This window comes from Coptis chinensis, chromosome 4 (assembly GCF_015680905.1).
Source record: "Coptis chinensis isolate HL-2020 chromosome 4, ASM1568090v1, whole genome shotgun sequence".
Lineage (NCBI taxonomy): Eukaryota > Viridiplantae > Streptophyta > Magnoliopsida > Ranunculales > Ranunculaceae > Coptis > Coptis chinensis.
In genome coordinates this window covers 47,673,468-47,692,952 of record NC_141459.1, presented here as the reverse complement: position 1 = coordinate 47,692,952, position 19,485 = coordinate 47,673,468, and the positions used below count along the sequence as shown (strand labels likewise).

The window sequence follows — 19,485 nt, the reverse complement described above, 5'->3', positions numbered from 1 at the left end:
CAAAAAATTAAAATAAATATATAGAATAAAGTAGAGAAGATTCAACTTAAAAAAAAAGGTGAAAAAAAGGGAACCTTTGAAAGATCACTCATAAGAGCAGTGTGTACTGCAGCAGGCTCCTTCCCTAAACTGTGAACATCATGTAGACCCTCAATTATTGCCAGAACCTACAGCAGTGTGTACTGCAGCAGCCTCCTTCTCTAAACTATGAAAATCATATAGACCCTCGGTTATTGCCATAACCTACAGATAAAAAAATAGGGTGTTAGCAAAGAAAATGACGGAAAACTATTGATGACATAATGCCCAATTTGCAAATAAATATTCAATAAAAACATATTGAACTGGTAATGCATATTGGCCTAAAATTAGAATAATGTCCACCATTCAATACTCTAAATGTTGCATTGGTTTTATGAGGTGAGTTACTCTGTACACTTAATTTTTTTTTATTACTCTACTTATGTTTTTGTTTTGCTGCAAGTAAAGCTTATGTTGCAGACCTTACCACATTCATAGTAGCACAAGGAGCCAGCCATCCTGTAGAAAGCATGCTATATTAGTTTGTATATATTTATTTTATTGAATAATATATTTTACGATGCATAACTAAATGGATGTCTCCAAAAAACTGAAGGCAAAACAAGCACGCATAGAAAGAATGTTTAAGTTGAGAGCAAAGGGAAACCATACACACAGAAGAAGAATGCATAACACACCAAGACAAAACTCACCCGCCGATCTAGCATTTGGTAATTCTTATCACATTCATTTATCTCAACAGCACAAGCACATGAACTAATATATCTTTATCTCAACAACACAAGCACATGGATACTTTGCTTCATATCCATTATCTTTTCAGTACAATAGCAACGTGCAATCATCCCCTGTGATTTCACATTCACAATACCAGTACTTTCCCTATGTTCAACATTCAATAGCACAAGCACATGTATTCTTTCCTTCGTATCCATTATCTTTTCAGTACAATAGCAACGTGCAATCATCACCTATGATTTCACATTGACAATACCAGTACTTTCCTTATGTTCAACATTCACCAGGTACAAAAAATTCATATTTATATATATTTACATACATTTACGAGAAGTTACTTACATCATTATGTGTGCAGCAATTGGATATAATGTCCATCCATCACATCCAATCTCACGATCACTATTCCAACAGACTCAATATGCAAATCTTCCTCAATATCAATCAGGTACAATATTGAAAATATGATAATATATTTATGAAATAAAACTTTTAGGATTCTTACTTTTCTCATCTATATGTCCAGATATTGGCTCTTACAATACACAAAGATCACAAGAGGTGTCAACTGTATACACAAATGCCACAACCTTGGCAAGCGATGATCATATGGAAATTGATTATGATACAATTGGTAATACCTTATTAATGCATTTCTTAGTGTATATCACAAAATCATTTGTTAACACCTTATTAATGCTACAGACGATGACAATTTAGCAGATGAGATGTTTACGGATCAATAGAACAATCAAGACAAAGTTGTTACCAATAGTAAGTTCTAATTGTATTATTGTTTTGCTAAATTAATTTATATTATTAACATGTGTGTATTTTCATTTTCAGGAAAATTCTCTACGCCGTGGAATTTCGGAGGACCTTCAAGTGTTTGCTCTCACTGTGGTGCTATACTTTGGTATGAGGAGAGGAACACAAAATATAAGAGCCCAAGAATCCAAACTTTACTATCTGTTGCCAACAAGGGAAGGTAAAATTGCCATTACTAAGATAACCTCCGAGTTTTCTAAAGCAGCTCATGGACTACAATGGGGGACCTAGATTAAGAAAATTCAGAGAAAACATACGGTCATACAATACGATGTTTGTTATGACGTCTATGGGCAGAAAAATAGACAAGGATATAAACAAAAAAGGTCGTGGACCCTATGTTTTCAAATTGACCGGGCAGAATCATCATAAAATAAGGTTTTTACTGCCAATGCTAGGCCAGAAGCCAAGATTTTCTCAGTTATATATACATGACACAGAAAACGAAGTTCAAAACCGAGTGGATTTTTTGAAAAGAAAAGAAAAAGAAGATCCGAAAAACATAGATAAAGAAATTGTCGATGGATTGATAAAAATGTTCAATGTTGAGAATAATCTGATAAAATCTTTCAGAACAGCAAGAGAAAGATTCCGATAGTCTGATTTGATCCACGTGCGCTTGAGAATCATTGGAACACGAAACAAAGATGCAAGGCAATACAACATACTAGAGGCAGTAGAAGTTGTTGGATTAATTGTTGGAGATGGACATGAAAATAATAATGGTAGAGACGTAATTGTCGAGAAAAGATCAGAAGGCTTAAAAAGGATGAATGAGTTACCAAGCTTTCTGGCTATGCAGTATCCTATTCTTTTTCCATTTGGAGAAGACGATTTCCATTTGCAGATTTTAAAAGTAATGTACGTGGAGTTAAGCTGACAAAACGCAATACATTAAGCATTAGAGAATTCTATGCTTATAGGTTTCAACATAGAAAAAATGAAGGACAGACACTGATGAGAGGTGGACGTCTTTTGAGCCAGTTAGTAGTTGATGCAGAAACAAGCATGGTGGAGCTCCATCTATGTTGGATACGTGATAACTAGAAAAAGATCATATCATAATTGTACCAAGGTCTTCAAGATGCAGTTGTTGTCGGAGACACAACACCAGCTTCAGTTGGAAAAAGATTAGTTCTACCTTCTTCATTTACAGGAGGTCCAAGATATATGGTTTAAAGCTATCAAGACGCAGTTGCTATCTGTAGATATGCAGGATCACCAGATCTTTTCATCACATTTACCTGTAATTCTAAATTGCCAGAGATAGAAGAATTCACCACCTTAGTGGGGCTAAAACCACAAGATGGCCCATTAATTGTAGCTCGGGCATTTAAGATCAAGCTAGATCAACTCATGGACGATTTATGTCTAGGTCAACACTTCGGAAAGGTTATGGCAGGTATTTTCTAGATGTCTCTCCTTCTGTCTCACTAACGAATCTAATTTATTCAATTTTAGTTGAACTTCCTAATTAACTATATATTAATTAATATTAACATCAGCCAAAGTGGCTAATTATTTATTTTCATTTAGACTTCGAACTTTGAACTTTAGCCTCTAAGTTAATAGAGATTTTTGTTTCTCTGCCCTTATTACCTTTTTGTGTATTTAATCTAACTGATTTCCTCTTTGCAGTTGTTTACATAATTGAATTTCAAAAAAGGGGACTACCACATGCTAATATATTGTTGTTCCTCCACAACAAATTGAAAACTCCAGCAGACATCCAAAAAATCATCTCTGCCGAGTTGCCCAATGAAGTCGATGATCCATTGGGATTTCAAGTCGTAGTCCAATACATGATACACGGTCCATGTGGCACAGAAAATGAAAAATCTCCTTGCATGGATGAAAATAAATGCACTAGGAAATTCCCAAAGAGATTTTGCAACGAAACAACCATTGATGAAAAAAGATTTGCTGCTTACATGAGAAGAAATTATTCCAAATTCGCTATTACAAAGAAAGGGAAAAAAGTTGATAGCAGTTGGGTTGTTCCGTACAACAGAGATTTGACCGTCAAATACCAAGCACATATAAATGTCGAATTCTGCAACCAATGAAGGTTTAAGTATTTGTTCAAATATGTGCACAAAGGTGGTGACAGAGCAACATTTGTTATTGAGGAGAACATCCATAATGGCGAATCAAATGGAGAATAGGTCATACGTGAAGTTAACGAGGTCAAACAATATCAAGACTATCGTTATCTATTAGCACATGAGGCAGCTTGGAGAATTCTCGATTTTCACATTCAATATCGAAACCCGGCAATCGAACGTCTTTCATTCCACTTGGAAAACCAACTGCCTATCATATACCATGATAGTGAGTATATACCTGATGTGGCAAATAGGAGTGGAGTGCACGACACTCAATTCACCGAGTGGATGAAGACAAATGCGGAGAACGAAGATGCAAGGCAATTGACATATGCTAAATTTCCTACAAAATGGGTATGGGATGCAAACAATGACAAGAAATGTACAAGAAGGAAATCAGGAAGAACTATAGGCATGATATACTATACCCCACCGACAACAGGTGAACGGTTTTATCTTCATCTACTTCTTAACACGGTGAAGGGTCCAACAAACTTTAAAGAGATAAGAACAGTAAATGGAAAAGTGCATCCGACCTACAAGTCAGCGTGCCTCGCACTAGGACTGTTGGAAGACAATGGTGAATGGCATGAAGCAATCAAAGAAGCAGCAATTTCAGCATTACCAAAAACATTGAGGAAAATGTTCGTCACTCTTTTGATATACTGCGAGATAACCGATCCTTTGGAACTATGGAACATAAATTGGAAATTACTTTCTGAGGACATTCTCTTCGACGAAAGAAATAGACTCATGAACGATGAACTGACACTCACTGATGAGGAAATTCAAAATTGTGCACTCTGCAAGATTGAGAGATTATTAAACAAGTACAATAAAAAAACTCAAAGATTTTTCAGAAAAACTAATTCCCGACATGTCGAAAGAGTCTGATGTTGGTAAAGGTAACAGATTGCTTCAATAAGAGTTATGCTACGATAGGGTAGCCCTCGACAAAGAGTTCTATGAGCATCACAAACAGCTAAAGAGTGATCAAATGAGAGTTTTCCACGCAGTTATCAATGCGGTGGAGGAAAAATAGGAGGCCTATTTTTTGTGTATGGCAGCGGAGGAACTGGGAAAACATTCCTTTGGAACACTATCCTAGCGAGATTGAGATCACAGGGGGAAATTGTGTTGGAAGTAGCTTTTTTAGGTATAACATCTCTATTAATGCCTGGAGGAAGAACTGCACATTCTAGATTGAAAATTCCTATAGACATTGATGAATACTCATGTTGCAACATCGGCCAAGGCAGCCATTTGGCTGAACTCATATGCGAAACGGATCTTATTGTGTGGGATGAGGCACCAATGAATCATAAAGACGCTTTTGAAGCAGTGGACAAAACCTTGAGAGATTTGATGTGATTTAAAGATTCACAGTCCAATACAAAAGTCTTTGGAGGAAAAACAGTACTCTTGGGAGGAGATTTCATACAAACTCTACCCGTTATCGCAAAAGGAAAAAGAGAACAAGTGGTATGCGCTTCATTAACCAGATCTCATTTGTGGGACCAATGCAAGGTTTACTGGCCTACTGACAAAAAATATGCGACTTAGAGACAAAGACCTTAATACAGAAATGGTTGAGTCCATATCCAAATTCAGCAAGTGGGTCCTTGATTTAGGAGAAGGAAAGTTGCCTACAATTGCTCTTAATAGTAACAAAGAGCCAACTTGGATAAAAATCCCATAAGATCTTCTCATTCCGCCTGGAGAGAACAACATTAAAGAAATTGTGTCTAGCATCTACCCTGACATTGAGAACAACTATACAAAGCTGGAATACTTGAGAGACAGATGCATTTTGACACCAAGAAATGATTGTGTCGACGAAGTTAACTCATTCGTCCTTTCGACATTGGAAAGGGACTCTAAGAAATACCTGAGTGCAGAATCAATAAGCCCAATGTGTGGAAATATTCAAAACCAAGATATTTTGTATCCAACAGAGTTCCTATATACGATAGAGTTGTCTGGGATTCCAAATCATGAACTCGAGCTTAAGCATGGCATACCCATTATGCTCCTCAGAAACACAAACCCGAGTATGGGCATGTGCAATGGCACAAGACTCATCGTCATAAAACTAGGAGAAAGGGTTATCGAGGCACAAATTATAACAGGAAGGAATATCGGAAAAAGGGTTCCCATCCATCGGATTGTCATGTCTTCAAACAAATCGAAATGGCCTTTCATTCTAAGACCATGATAGTTTCCTGTAAAAATTTGTTTTGCGATGACAATCAACAGGAGTCAGGGTCAAACTCTAAAACATGTTGGAATCTACCTTCCTACACCCGTTTTCAGCCATGGATAATTGTATGTTGTTGTTTCCCGTACCACGTCACGAGAAGGATTAAAGATATTGATAGACAACAAAGAAAATAAACCATAAGGTCATACAGAGAACATTGTTTACCATGAGGTTTTCAACAATCTACCAACAGGTATGTCTACTAGACATGATCCGAACACATCATCTCTTAATCTATGAATATATATTTAATATCACTGACCAAATGTTATTATCATACTTTTCAGAATAAATTTCACAGCGGCTACACATGGAAATTGAAGGACAACAAACAACACAACTCAATCACATGGTAAGATTATCAAACACAAATATATTACAACCAATTACACTCACATACATATTTTGGTTTTATTTTTATATCTAACTAAATTCTAATACATTCTTTCTATTGTGCACACAGGAGATAATAATGTCAAAGCTGAAGGCATTGGAAGACATATATATTCTCAAGATTAATTTTTTACTCAATTCTAAACATTATGTATTTTCTATTTCTATTGCTGACTTAGACAAAATAAATTAAGTTGGTTAGCTTAGTAAAACTTTCTTTGTTTTATAGTTACAACTTTTATTTCTCGCTATAAGGTATGCATACTTTAAGACACTGATATTTTGGATGGAATCGAACTGAAATAGCCTATATGAAACCTATCTTAAGAATGCAAAGGAATGATGCCTAATGAATGTGACTTCCAAGAAAATATACCTGAAGCAAGTGGTGATTACGGCAAAATGAAAGAATGGAATAAATTGAAAAGCCCATTACTCCTTCTGAAGGGGAAAACCATATTGATGCACACATTGGAACCTATTCATTAGACACAAACTGATATGGTAAAGTAACACAAAATGTCCAATGCCATTGAAAACTTTGAAACTTGAAAGGTTGCAATGCATCAAGAGATCTTACAATATAAGCCTTTTGAAATAATTCAGAATAATCATGAGACTTAATGAAATGTCACAATGTTTCATTAATTTCAATTTCAGGGTTACCCTCAATGCAAGATCTTCAAGGTAGCTGCTCACATACAAAAATACTACTTTAATATCACTCACTTGAGTACATCAAACATAACATGTTTAGAATATGATCTCTGTGAACATGGTTAGATTGCTGAAATGATTAATTCGAAGTTCTACTAATGATAAGTGACTCACAAGAGTTTCTGAATGATGATGTGGTAACAACAGCCTGACTTCAGATAACACCATTAGTCAGAAGGACGAGACAAGAAGTAACACTGCGTCATTTCATCCAAGGATCACATTTATGAAAAATCCTCTTTTATCAGTAAGGAAACCATACGATAACCAGATCGTCTTTGACAAAACAATATAAATCCAAAGATCTCAACTAAATGTTCTAACATTTATGTGATGTAGATTTACAAATTAGAGAACATTCAGCAATTATAAGCACGAAAGAGAAGTTTCTGCTTTTGAATTTAGAACAATGATGGTGACAACCTTTCGATTATGAATTTCTAAAGAACCATTCCTTGCTAAAGCTGAAGATCTTCCATCAAACAGAGTTAGTGAGAACTTCATAAGAATGTCGTGGTGAAGGTGTTGAAATGTGACCACTAACTTTTCTTTTGATGGATTCTGTAAAATGTCTTGAAGCAAATGAGCTATCCTGAACATGATTAATAAGAAGCATGCACCACCATGGAAAAATGCCTATCTTGGAGGTTTCATACCTATTCTTTCATGGATAGAAGCAACAGAAGCTGTGTCACCACATTTCCAAGCAATAACATAAATATTTTGATACATTTCGAGTGTAGGTTGGAGTCCTACTTCTTCCATCCAATGCAGTACCTACACTCAAATTTCACATATTTTTTTAAAAACAATGGAGGCCTATCATGATGCATTAACCCATGCTTCATCAAAATCTTTGATACCAAGTTGACTCAAACTACTCAAAACGAGGCCTTGGGAGAAAAAGTATCCCTTACACTATTAAATTTGTGTGGCTGAGTGTGCCATACATAAAATTTGTCTCTGTAAGAGTTCTATTAAGATATTATCACTACACATTTTAATGTATTGAGGTAAGAAAGAGATACCTCAATGTACTTCCTCCATTTTCTGGTAGCCAAAAGATTCTTCAACAATATTGAGTATGTCCCGAAGTTGATTTCTACTCCTGATGCTACTATCTTGAAAAACAGCTGCATGCACAAGAAGGGAAAAAGAAGTCAATTATCAGAAGCTGCATGCTATAGTTTTAACAATCACAGTGCGAGGAAGAGGGGAAAGAGGAAGCTTCAAGTGAGCAAGAAACCAAAGATATGAATTTGTTTTCATGGTTTACATATACAATATAAACTCACATGATACATACACATACAATAGAGTATAAATAATATAAGCACACTCTGAGCTGCATTTATCACAGCCGTTGCCTTTTTCTAAGCTCACTCAAATAAATTATAAAATAGTCCAGCCCAAATAAATTAAAGACATTGTCCATACTCTACAACTTTTCTATTTTGTGGCATCTTTAAGAGTCCTATTTAGATAGGTATTAGAATTCAACTCAAATAATTAAAGATAGTGTCCATACTCTGCAACTTTCCTATTCTGTAGCATCTGTAAGAGTCCTATTTAGATAGGTATTAGAATTGGCTGCGGACAAAAATCCAAATCAATTTATAAACATACTACAAATCAAAATAGAAAACCATATTCTAACAACAAACAAAATAGTCTATATAAAAGGAATTATAGAGAAGTTGTTTCTTATAACTTTTCTATCCTCCGAGTTAATACATCGATCTAGATCGTATTGGTCTATTCATTGACTACTTAAAGGTATGGTTTTTCTCGACTGTTCTATAATCATCTAACTATTTACCTTACACATATATGTATGCATCTAACTTAAACCTAGGAACTAGATACCAATAATTTAATTATCTTATTTCGTTATTGTGAAGAACAAATCTTTACTACACAAATATCTTACAGACCATCTAACTTAAACCTACATCAATCAATATAACATGCATGCAATTGACTCCTGACCAATTTTCAGGAATATGGCTGAAAAAGAATACACCAAAATCAAGGAAATCAAATAGTCCAATGGAAATTACAAAATCAAGGTCAGATTAAGCAGAATCTGGGAAGCAATTGACTACACTACCAATACAGTCAAAAGCTTTGACGTGTTGTTATTAGACGAACATGTAAGTATAAGCTAATCTTTTTATTCCACTATGTCAAACTCATACAAACAAAAGTAACACAATTTTATTGTCTAACAGGGAGATCAGATACATGCAAAAATTCCAAGTTTCATTATGGACAAATATAAAACGCATCTGAAAGAGTTGCAGATCTACCACATCGAAGACTTTTCTACATTCAAAATATTTGACAATGTGACATACCGTCCAGTGAATCATCCTTACATCATCAAGTTCAAATGGAATACAATCGTGAAGCCAAACAAAGAATTCGACACTCAATTCCCAAAACAATGATTTGACTTTGTAGATTTCACAAAGGTGTCATCGAGAAAAGACAACAAGCACCTAACAAGTAAAACAATAAACATATGTAATTGATCATAAATATAAGATATGATGTCTACAAGGTGTGTTTTCTCTAACACAATTTTTTTTTCATTGTGTACATATATCATTGGAATAGTCAACACATGGAGCCAACCAGTAGAGCAGAAAAAGAAAAACAATACAGTATAAAAAATGATGGAATTATATCTGAAAGATGAAAGGTGACAATTTCAATTTAAACAACAAAAGTAATGAAGTTAACGCCCTCTACTAACAACAATTTTTTATGTAATTGTGTAGGAATAATTCAATACAAGTGACTATTTGGGGCAAGAATGCAAAAATAATCAAAAAATGGATACTTAAAAACTCTTCAAGCAAAATTGTGCTAATAATAACTTCAGCATCAATTAGTGAATTTTACGGTAAGTCGAAAAACAAAATTTCAAATTATTACTGAGTCGATCATTATACGTAAACTAAACGAAAAATGCAATGTCACAGGTTCATATTCTCTATCCACAACATCAGCAACGAAAGCATATCAGAATTCAGACATTCAAGAGATTGCACATCTGAAAAACAGGTACACTCTGCTATAATTATTCACTCGAAATCAAATAAATAGAAAAAACTAACTAACTTATTTTTTCACATCGCAATAGAAGTTGAAGCACAAGAAGCACAAATGAAAAAAATCAAAAACTACTCAAGAAGTAATGAATCGCAACAAAAGATCTTTGTTGAAGATAAAAAATTCAGTAACAGATCTTTTTTCTAATGTAAGTTGTTATTATAAGTTGTTATTATTTAGTTATTATTTTTATTAGTATAGAAATATATTTATTACTATATTTATTTGCATTCAAAACTTATTTATTTTTAGGATACACATTTCACATGCAAGACATCCATAACCAAGGTACTGCATGATAACGGTTGGTATTACAAAGCTTGCCCAAATTGTGCAAAAAAAGTCACCACCAATGCAGAAGGATACGAGTGCACAAAACATGGCAATGTGGAGCCAATTCCAAAGTATGATACAAGACTTTAGATTGTAAAATGCAATATTCAATTCTGTATTGACTAACTTTACTTTTAATTTGTAGGCACATCATAAAGATGGAAATAGAGGACGACACAGCCACAACAATGGCGACTTTATTTGAACAAGAGGCTTCATCTTTACTTCAGAAAAGTGCAAAGGAATTACTCACAATGGAGGTAGATTTATACACAACTTCAAAATTATCATAGATTATTAATATTTAATTTCACGCGACTGATCATTATCTTACTTAAATTTTATAGGAGAATGGAACAGAGATTGCTGAAAAAGAGTTTGGAAAGCTGATTGGGCACACAACTATATTCCAGATAAGAGTAGTAAGATTCAACAAAGAACAGAACAACAGTTCACTAACTATTTCTAAAATCTTTCTAGTGAACAAAATAGACAACACTGAACAAAATCAGAAGGTATATTTTATCTTAGTCAATAACAATTTAACAATATAATACATCTCTGCACATTACTTACCATACACATTTTACTTTCAGGACAACTACGATGCAACACAAAGTGACAATGCATCTCAGAATACAAAAATAATCATCATATTTCACATCATTCAAAAACACATATAGATAGAATTGTGACCACCATCATTGAAGATTCAAACAACCAAACGACGGAGAAGATGAGCAACCACCAACGAAAAAAGTTTGCAGAACAAATGAAGATAAACAAGAATAATAATTTAGTAGCATATTTGATTTTATATTTATATTTGACTATGCAACTTAATCGATGTTAGTTAAGCAAACATCATACAATAGTCCGTTATTTCAGTAGATTGTTTTAAACTTTCATTTTTTTTTTATACTTAAGTTATTCCACACCTTTTTAAGTAGATTTTTTTAGTTAGCTTGTAATTTTTTAGGAACACCAAAATTCCCAATAGCACATTCATAAACATATTTTAATGACTGTGGACTGTGGTGATGTTACTCTCAAACTATTATTCTCCACAACGAATCTACCTAAACAACTACCAATCATCACCATAAAAAACAAAACCATTACACATAACTTCTTCTCTTCACTCATATTAAGGATAAGATGAAAAGCAAAGCAAGGCAAATGATATCATTCGGACTAAAGAACATCCCACAAATAATACCTAATAACAATTGGTTTATTCCAATCTTATTTTCAGTATAGGTCACCCTTTATGATAATAGCAGAGTACAAAATAATGATATAATAGTAAATGTGTTGATTAACAAGCAGATAAACGCATACTAGGTTTGAGTAGGATTTCCACAATTTGTTGCACATTTTCTTTCATTATAAGCTCCTCGATAATCACATGTTTTATGGCAGCCATCTTTTGGGGCAACCATTGACCGATACCTTCCTATGTTGCGGCCATTGATCCAAGCTTGTCCCATTCCCATACTTCCGAGATCAAGTGAAACAGGGTTTATTCCATCAGGGACTTCAAAATATGTCTGCCATCAAAGAAAAAAAATAGAGATATTACACAGACATCTACCAATATTGTTCTCTTCAAAGTTAGCAATAGCAATGACAATAGCAATGGCAATAGATTCCTAGACAAAAAATCAAATCCAAATATACAGCTTACCAATTCAAAACCAATTTGGAATTCTGATACAGAACAATATTTCAAATTTAAAATCAACTATAATTATAAAATCAACTCTATATAAGACCATATCCGACTACACAAATATTTGCTGATTTCTTCTTTGCAACAATCTAATTTCTTTCCATAGTTTTCAACTTATAGGTATGTCAATTATTTAATCTTTACAAATTCTTTCCAAAGCTATACAATTACATTTTCAATTACTGTCTCAAAATATTGCATGTATACGGTAACAACAACTATAAACGAATTTTTTCCTTTAGCAAACCGATTGATTTATTCCATAATAAAAGTAAATAATTAGATATCTAGATTATAGAGTAGAGTGTAAGATAAAAAAAAATAAAAATAAATGTGGATAACTAGAAAAAATTACCTTGAATTTACAATTCTTCAATGTTTCCTTTCCAAATTTTGAGTATATTTTATCATACTCAAAGTTGTAGCATTGCTTGATGAAATTATCAGTAACTGGACTGAAAAGTTAAAAATCCAAAGCCAATGGCGCAGATGATCAAGTGAAGCAGAACTACTACAGTACTGCTAAACTGCCAAGCATGGCGCGTGTTTATGAATTGTTGAATATTTTGCTAGAGAAAGAAATATCGCTATGTGGAAGTCACGATATTTCTTGGCATATTACTTTAGAAAATAGAATTAACAAATGTATCGGTAAATGCCATATCTAGAATATTGCATCGGCATGATAGTAGGTATTATGTGTACATGTATATAAATTTATTCACAAGTTAACGTACTAATTATGTTTAATTTTTTGTGCAGCAAAATGGATTATGATAAAATATTTCCTATTTCAAGGAAGGCAATATTGAATCAGATATTGTTGCATAACAAAATTTATACATCACTAGTTTACAAAATGGAAATTATAGGCGATAGATTTGGATCTAATGTGACTATAGACGTTCCTATTCTACAAGGAATATTTAAAGAAGATTGTGACGACTATGATAATTCGTCAACACTGCAAAACATGTTATGGAACTCTGGAAGAAACACAAAATATAGCTGAAAATCAAGCTGCTCTCACATCACTTCGTGAATTGTACCAATTCGACGTCAGAGATTTCAACTTCAAAAAACTTAGCCATATACGACAACAACTTAAAGAAGCAAGGAACGAAATCAATCATCTGCGTTAGATTCATGAAGAATCTACAAACGAAATCATACAACTTCAAGAAGCCAATAAACAGTTTCATGAAATAAATCAAGAACTGCATGTCGATATCATGCACGTTGGACAAGAAAATAGAGAATTACAAAGATCATTTGCTAATGTTGACATGACAAGTGATGAAGTTGTTTAGATAATCGACATTAGTGATGGTGATGATCAGTAGAATAAATTTTAATGGAACTATTACTTATTTTAGGGGCAATAATTAGGTTATAGATTGTGCCAAGTTTTAAACTTATCAAGCATGCATGATGAACAAGAGTATAATTTATTACATGTTTGTGATTTATTACGCAATAATTTCTCAATTAGTTAAATTACATGATAATACACTTACTCCTATTACACAATGCTGGAAATGAAATTTCTCAATTAATTAAATTACATGATGATACCCTTACTCCTATTACACAATGCTGGAAATGAAAATTTCATAAAAGGACATGGGCATATGCCTGGGTATAATACCTAGTATATATTATAGCTCTACCCTCATCAATTGAGGGAGAGTTTTGAGAGAGTCCACGTGGCCAAAGCTAATTACGATACAATAGGGAAAGCTAATTACGAGAAATCATGAGCAAAAAAAATGGAAGTTTGCAAAAGGTTTTCATAAAATCGGAAGTTTAAGTAAGAAATAAAAAACAATCGGACTCCTCCCTAAAATCAGCTATTCATCTACTTTTTTTGTGCCGGACTTTCTCCACTCACGAGAAGAGGTAAACCCCAACAAAAACCCCAAACTCTCTCACAAAGTCGAATAATAATAATAATAATAATAATAATAATAATAATAATAATAATAATAATAATAATAATAATAACTGACAACGGATCCAGTCCAGTTGTCAGTTATTACTACAGGCTTGGTACCTAAATGATGGGACTCTGATCGGAGATACAGAATAGGTGGCGATAACTTTAGGTATGATTCAGAAAGAAGGACCTTCTTACGAGTTGGTTCTTAATGTGGCTAAAACTGAGATATTTTGGCCATCACTGGATACACATCTCTCCACTTGTGGTTTCTATTCCTTCAGATTTGTCTCGTCCTCAGCTGGGGGTCAAGTTTTTTAGAGGTGCTGTCAGCACTGATTCATCCTTTGTCATGGGCCTTGCTCACAAGTGTGTTGAAAAGGCTATGAGTTTGATGGACCGTTTAGCTATTTTGGAAGATCCACAATGTGAGTTAGCACTCTTACGAGCTTGTGTTGGGCTCTCTAAGTTGGTCTTTGCAATTCGTACTTGTCCACCAATTCTTTTCAGAGAGGCAGCTAAGAATTTTGATCGACATCTTCGCAGTGTTCTCCAGGGTATTGTGGTTTCTGATGGTCCTGGCTTCGGTAATGTGTAGTGGTGTCTATAGACACTCCTATTATGTCTGGGAGGGTTAGGTATTTATTATGCCACTGATGTCTCAACTTTTTCTTTTGTGGCCTCCCATTGTCAAACTTCTGAGCTTCAGAACCACATTCTTAGGAGTTATGGCACAGTGCTTTTGGATGAGATTTTTGATGTTGCTAGCAGTGCATTGAGTCTCTGTCTACCTGATTTTGACTTTAACTCTCTGGCTGTGAATGCTACCGTCCCCTCAAAACCACAAAAAGTTTTGGCAGAAGCATTTTACGGTAAGATTGTTGCTGGTCTTGAAAGGGAGTTTGTGTTATCTGCTCGTCAGAAAGCAGTCATTAGATGCTTGCAGTCAGAACATGCAAAGGATTTTATACTTGCTATTCCGATGGAGGGACTTTGACAGCGTATGTCACCGGTAGAGTATCGTTCTATTCTCCAGTACCGTCTCATGATTCCTTTGTACTCCGATGGTGGTCTATGCCCTGTTTGTAAAAAGTGTAGACTAAATGCTTTCGGGGACCATGCAGCACATTGTAGATATTTCCCAGGTTTCAAATACCGACATGATCATGTCAGAGATATTTTATGTGATGCATTTTGAAGGGCTAGGGTACAAGTGAAGAAGGAAGCTCCTGTGAATTTTCTCACTGATCCGAATGTGGGAAGATCGACACTTCGGCCTGCAAATGTATTGATCTACAGTTGGTCTGGGCAGACATGCATGTGTTGATGTAACTGGAGCCTCTATGTTGGTAAGGCTTGGGAATGGAGTCTTTAAGGTGGGAGAAGCAACTAATAGAGTAGCGGCAGGGAAAGTTGAGAAACACGAGGAAGCTTGTAGAGCTAACCAGCATTGTTTCATTCCATTCAGTTTTGAAACTTTTGATTTCTTGGCACAACAATCTATTGAGCTCCTTAAGAGATTGCAGAAAGTTATGAACTGCAACGTAATGACAGCTAGTTCTAACGAGTTTGTATTTAGGAGGATAGAATTTGCTATTCAGAAAGGACTTGCGGCGCAGCTTGTTGCACGTTTGTCCTAATTATTTGTAAAATTTGTTATCATTATCAATAAAATTTCCACTTTAAAAAAAATTAAAAAAAAAATCGTCGAACTCAATAGACATTTGCCAATCGATTCCCCACCCCTACTAATAACATATTACGAGAAAAGATGGCCATTCACATATTCCTTCTCCTTTCTCTAAAAATTGATTTCAATCTCTTCTCAATCCTTGATGTTTAACAGATTTTGAAAGACAAAACAAAAAAGGGTTTTGCTTTCGTATAGTTGAACCCATACAATTTCTCCAGTCGATGAATGACAAAACGAAAAAGGGTTCAGTTTATAAATACGTACAATTTCTCTGGTGATGAAGGTATTACATCAGAGTGATTTAGAAGCTGTTATTTGTGACTGCAATATTGTTCTTTCACCATATATTCAAATGACTCTTAAAGGACTTGCTTATTGTCATGAGAAATGGGTCTTGCATAAGTAATGTATATATATTTTTTATGTTATGGAATTGTTTGTTTTTTTTTGTGGTTTTTATGAGTTTGGGGTGTGATGGTTTTTGGTTTTTAGGGATATGAAGCCAAATAATTTGTTGATTGAAGCTGATGGGTAGCTTAAACTCGCTGATTTTGGGTTAGCCCAGATTTTTGGTAGCCCCGATCGCAAGTTTACTCATCAAGTATGTTGTTTTGTTTTGTTTTGCCTTTGAATATTTTTTTGTAGGTGTGGTGGCTTTTATGTTAATGTAACTTGGTATGGTTGTTGAGTAGTTTGATGAGGTTAGAGCTAATTTCATCATTTGGTGGTGATTTATCTTTCTTTGACGGGTGCGCAAGTTGGTTCATTAGTTAGATTACTTAGGTATTAGGGGACATGAAGGCGAGTGTGAGTTAGTATTGGACTTTGTTTGGATGCAAGTAGATATAAGTGCACCATGTTTATTGGGTTGAATTTGGTTCTAACCCATGTTGTTAAATCATGAAGCAAATGGCATATAGTTAGATTCAAATGAACATTTTAGTGTGTACTATGAACCTAGAAGGCTAGAAACAAAGCAGATAACAAATAATACTTTTCATATTGAACCATTTCAATAACAAAAGAGGAATAACTAAGATATGTCACATAACAGTTTTCGGAAAGCCTGAACAATTTTTCTAATTGCCACCATTACTTTAAGTTGATCTTTGCAGTTAATCTTTCCATGGCTCGATAGTCCTTTTTAGTAACTAATAACCCCATACGACATGTCTTTTCATACCTCAGATGCTGTTTGAGAATGCTTGCCTTCATTTGAACTGGATCTGTTTAGCATTCTCAAATTCATTGCCTCCGATGTGAATTCTTAAAACATTTTAAACATGAATTTGACAAAAATCATTCTGAGCAGGTTTTTGCTCGATGGTATAGGGAACCTGAGCTCTATACCATAACCTATGCAACTGATTTTTTTGTTGGAACAACTATTTAGTCCATAACACCAAGAGATCGATAGTTGCGTGGTGTTTATGCTTTCATGGAGTGGAACTTCATATTCTAACCCCGCAGTACCTGATCTACATAAACCGCTTGAAGAGAGGATGAAGTTTATCTTGAATGGTGAGTAACTGAACATCAAGTTGTGCATTTGTTCCATTATCCTTCTTATTGATGTTGTTGATATTATATTTTACCTATTTATACTTCCAACTTACTGTGCATTTTTTGTGCAAAATTGTGCAATATTTTCAAGCATGTACTCTTATTTTATATTATTAACTCCATCATATCTTTCTTGGAAGGTATGATCAACTAAAAAAAAATCTTTTGCTTATACTCTTATTTTGTAGGGGCCTACATGGTGTTGCTTGAATATAATTTTTAATTATTTATATTAAGTCAGTGATTTATTATTTCTACTAAAGCGGAAATGTTGTTAAGAAGCGGAATAAGTGTTTTTTTCCAACTATAATGATGTGAGGGATGCTACTGTTCAACAACTTTTCTTCCATCCGAATTATAGTTTAACACTTTTAGTTTTTTTACTAGATCAAGCAACTGCAATGAATATGCCTCAGTGATCCTTTGAGTTTTCATAAAGACAAGCAACATGGAAACAAATCTAGGAGAACAATTTTCCCAACAAGAACAAGTTGTTCTCATTCCTTCGACCTTAATTGGCTTCAATCTCTTCACAAATCAGTCTCTAATCGATATCCACTCCTACATATATTATGTTTATTTTAGCTATATTAGTTAGTTTTAATTTTATTATAACTATTGTATAGGTTTGGCAGGTTCACGTGCACTTGAAGCTTGAGGAAGATACTAAGTGAGCTCAAAAAGAATTGCTGAGGCCTTAGAATCGCCTTGGTTTTGAGGTCGTCACATGGCCATTTTTACTTTAAAGATTACACATACTCCAATTTTGCTTCCATTACCAAACTAAACCAATGTGATTTGTTTTGATCTCTTGGACCAAAAAAAATGGAGTGAAATTGTGCACATCCTTACCCTCAAAAGTATGCATAGACAATCATTCGAATTTTCTGCACAATCAAGTAAGTTTTCCATTTTGAAGTAGATTATTTAATGGTGCACTATATATTATTTTCTTAGTGTCTGGATATTATTGGATGTTCTGTTGAATTTAAATGAGTGTGGTTTCTTCTTTGAAATTGACTGTATTAAGTGCTATTACTCATTGTTTTTTCTTAGAAACAGTTACTCTAATTTTCTTATAGAATTCATGGGTGTTGTCAAATCTGGATAAAATCAATCTTTGAAGCCTCCTTCTATTTCGATTCAAACTCTTACAAATTCGAATCTGATGTTCTGTTGAATTTAAATGAGTGGTTTTTTCTTAGAAATTGACAGTATTAAGTGCTATTATTCGTTGATTTTCTTTGAAATAGTTACTCCAATTTTCTTATTGATTTCATGGGTGTTGTCAAATCTGGATCAAATGAATCTTTGAAGCCTCCTATTTCGATTCAAACTCTTGCAAAACGAATTCGTTAATCAGGCAAGTTTCTTTAATGAATTTGTTTGTTTTACTTACAATTCAACAGGCTGGGAGCGGTTTGTGAAGTCCTTAACCCAAAGGAACCCTCATGTGGTTCAGGGCAAGGTGGTTCAATGCGGCATATACAAGTTATCACATAGTGTTTCTGTTGACTTATGATTCCGATAGTACTAGATGTTAGAATTCAATCATCAATTTGTAAAAAGTGGTAGACTGTCGTACTTATAAGTTACTATATTAACATCCTTGAGATTGTATATGATTAAACTTGATTATAATATAGCAAATGCTCCTAAATATCTTGGGGGTTGTAGCCTTGGATGGGCATGTCTTCGAGTGCAGAAGGCCTGTTAGGTGGTCAAAGGTATTGGAAATACCATATGTAGTGGGTGTAGCGAGTAGATGCCTATAACTATTGTTACGCTGAGAGCTTTATTCATACATGTCAAGTGGAGATCTAGAACTACTGTTACGTCACAGTTTATGATTTGCATGTTACAGTTCTACATAGATAGTGGTGGAGACTTCAAATATAGCTATTAAGGTACTTGGTACGTGCATATATTCAAATAATATAATTTGATATAAATCGGAGTTTTGAACTCAAGCTTGAAAGTGTGAATTGGTTTAATGCAACATAGCATTGTTGTCGAGTGCTTTAAATA

At 34.2% G+C, this 19,485-nt stretch overlaps 1 protein-coding gene across 1 annotated transcript; it reads left to right on the top strand.

Moving 5' to 3' along the window:
• The first annotated feature begins 4,001 nt into the window (after nt 1–4,001).
• LOC147503754 (uncharacterized) lies at nt 4,002–5,084 on the top strand. Its single transcript, XM_086604947.1, has 2 exons — nt 4,002–4,543; nt 4,730–5,084. Exons 1-2 carry the CDS (start codon nt 4,002–4,004, stop codon nt 5,082–5,084), a joined length of 897 nt encoding a protein of 298 aa, XP_086461073.1.
• The last annotated feature ends 14,401 nt before the right edge of the window (nt 5,085–19,485 follow it).

What these genes read in the sequence shown, in the direction of transcription:
- LOC147503754 (XM_086604947.1), top strand. Translation starts at nt 4,002, where the DNA reads ATGAAGACAAATGCGGAGAACGAAGATGCAAGGCAATTGACATATGCT. An exon ending in ATTGAGAGATTATTAAACAA is followed by an intron (nt 4,544 to 4,729) that starts GTACAATAAAAA and finishes TTTTCCACGCAG; the next exon opens with TTATCAATGCGGTGGAGGAA.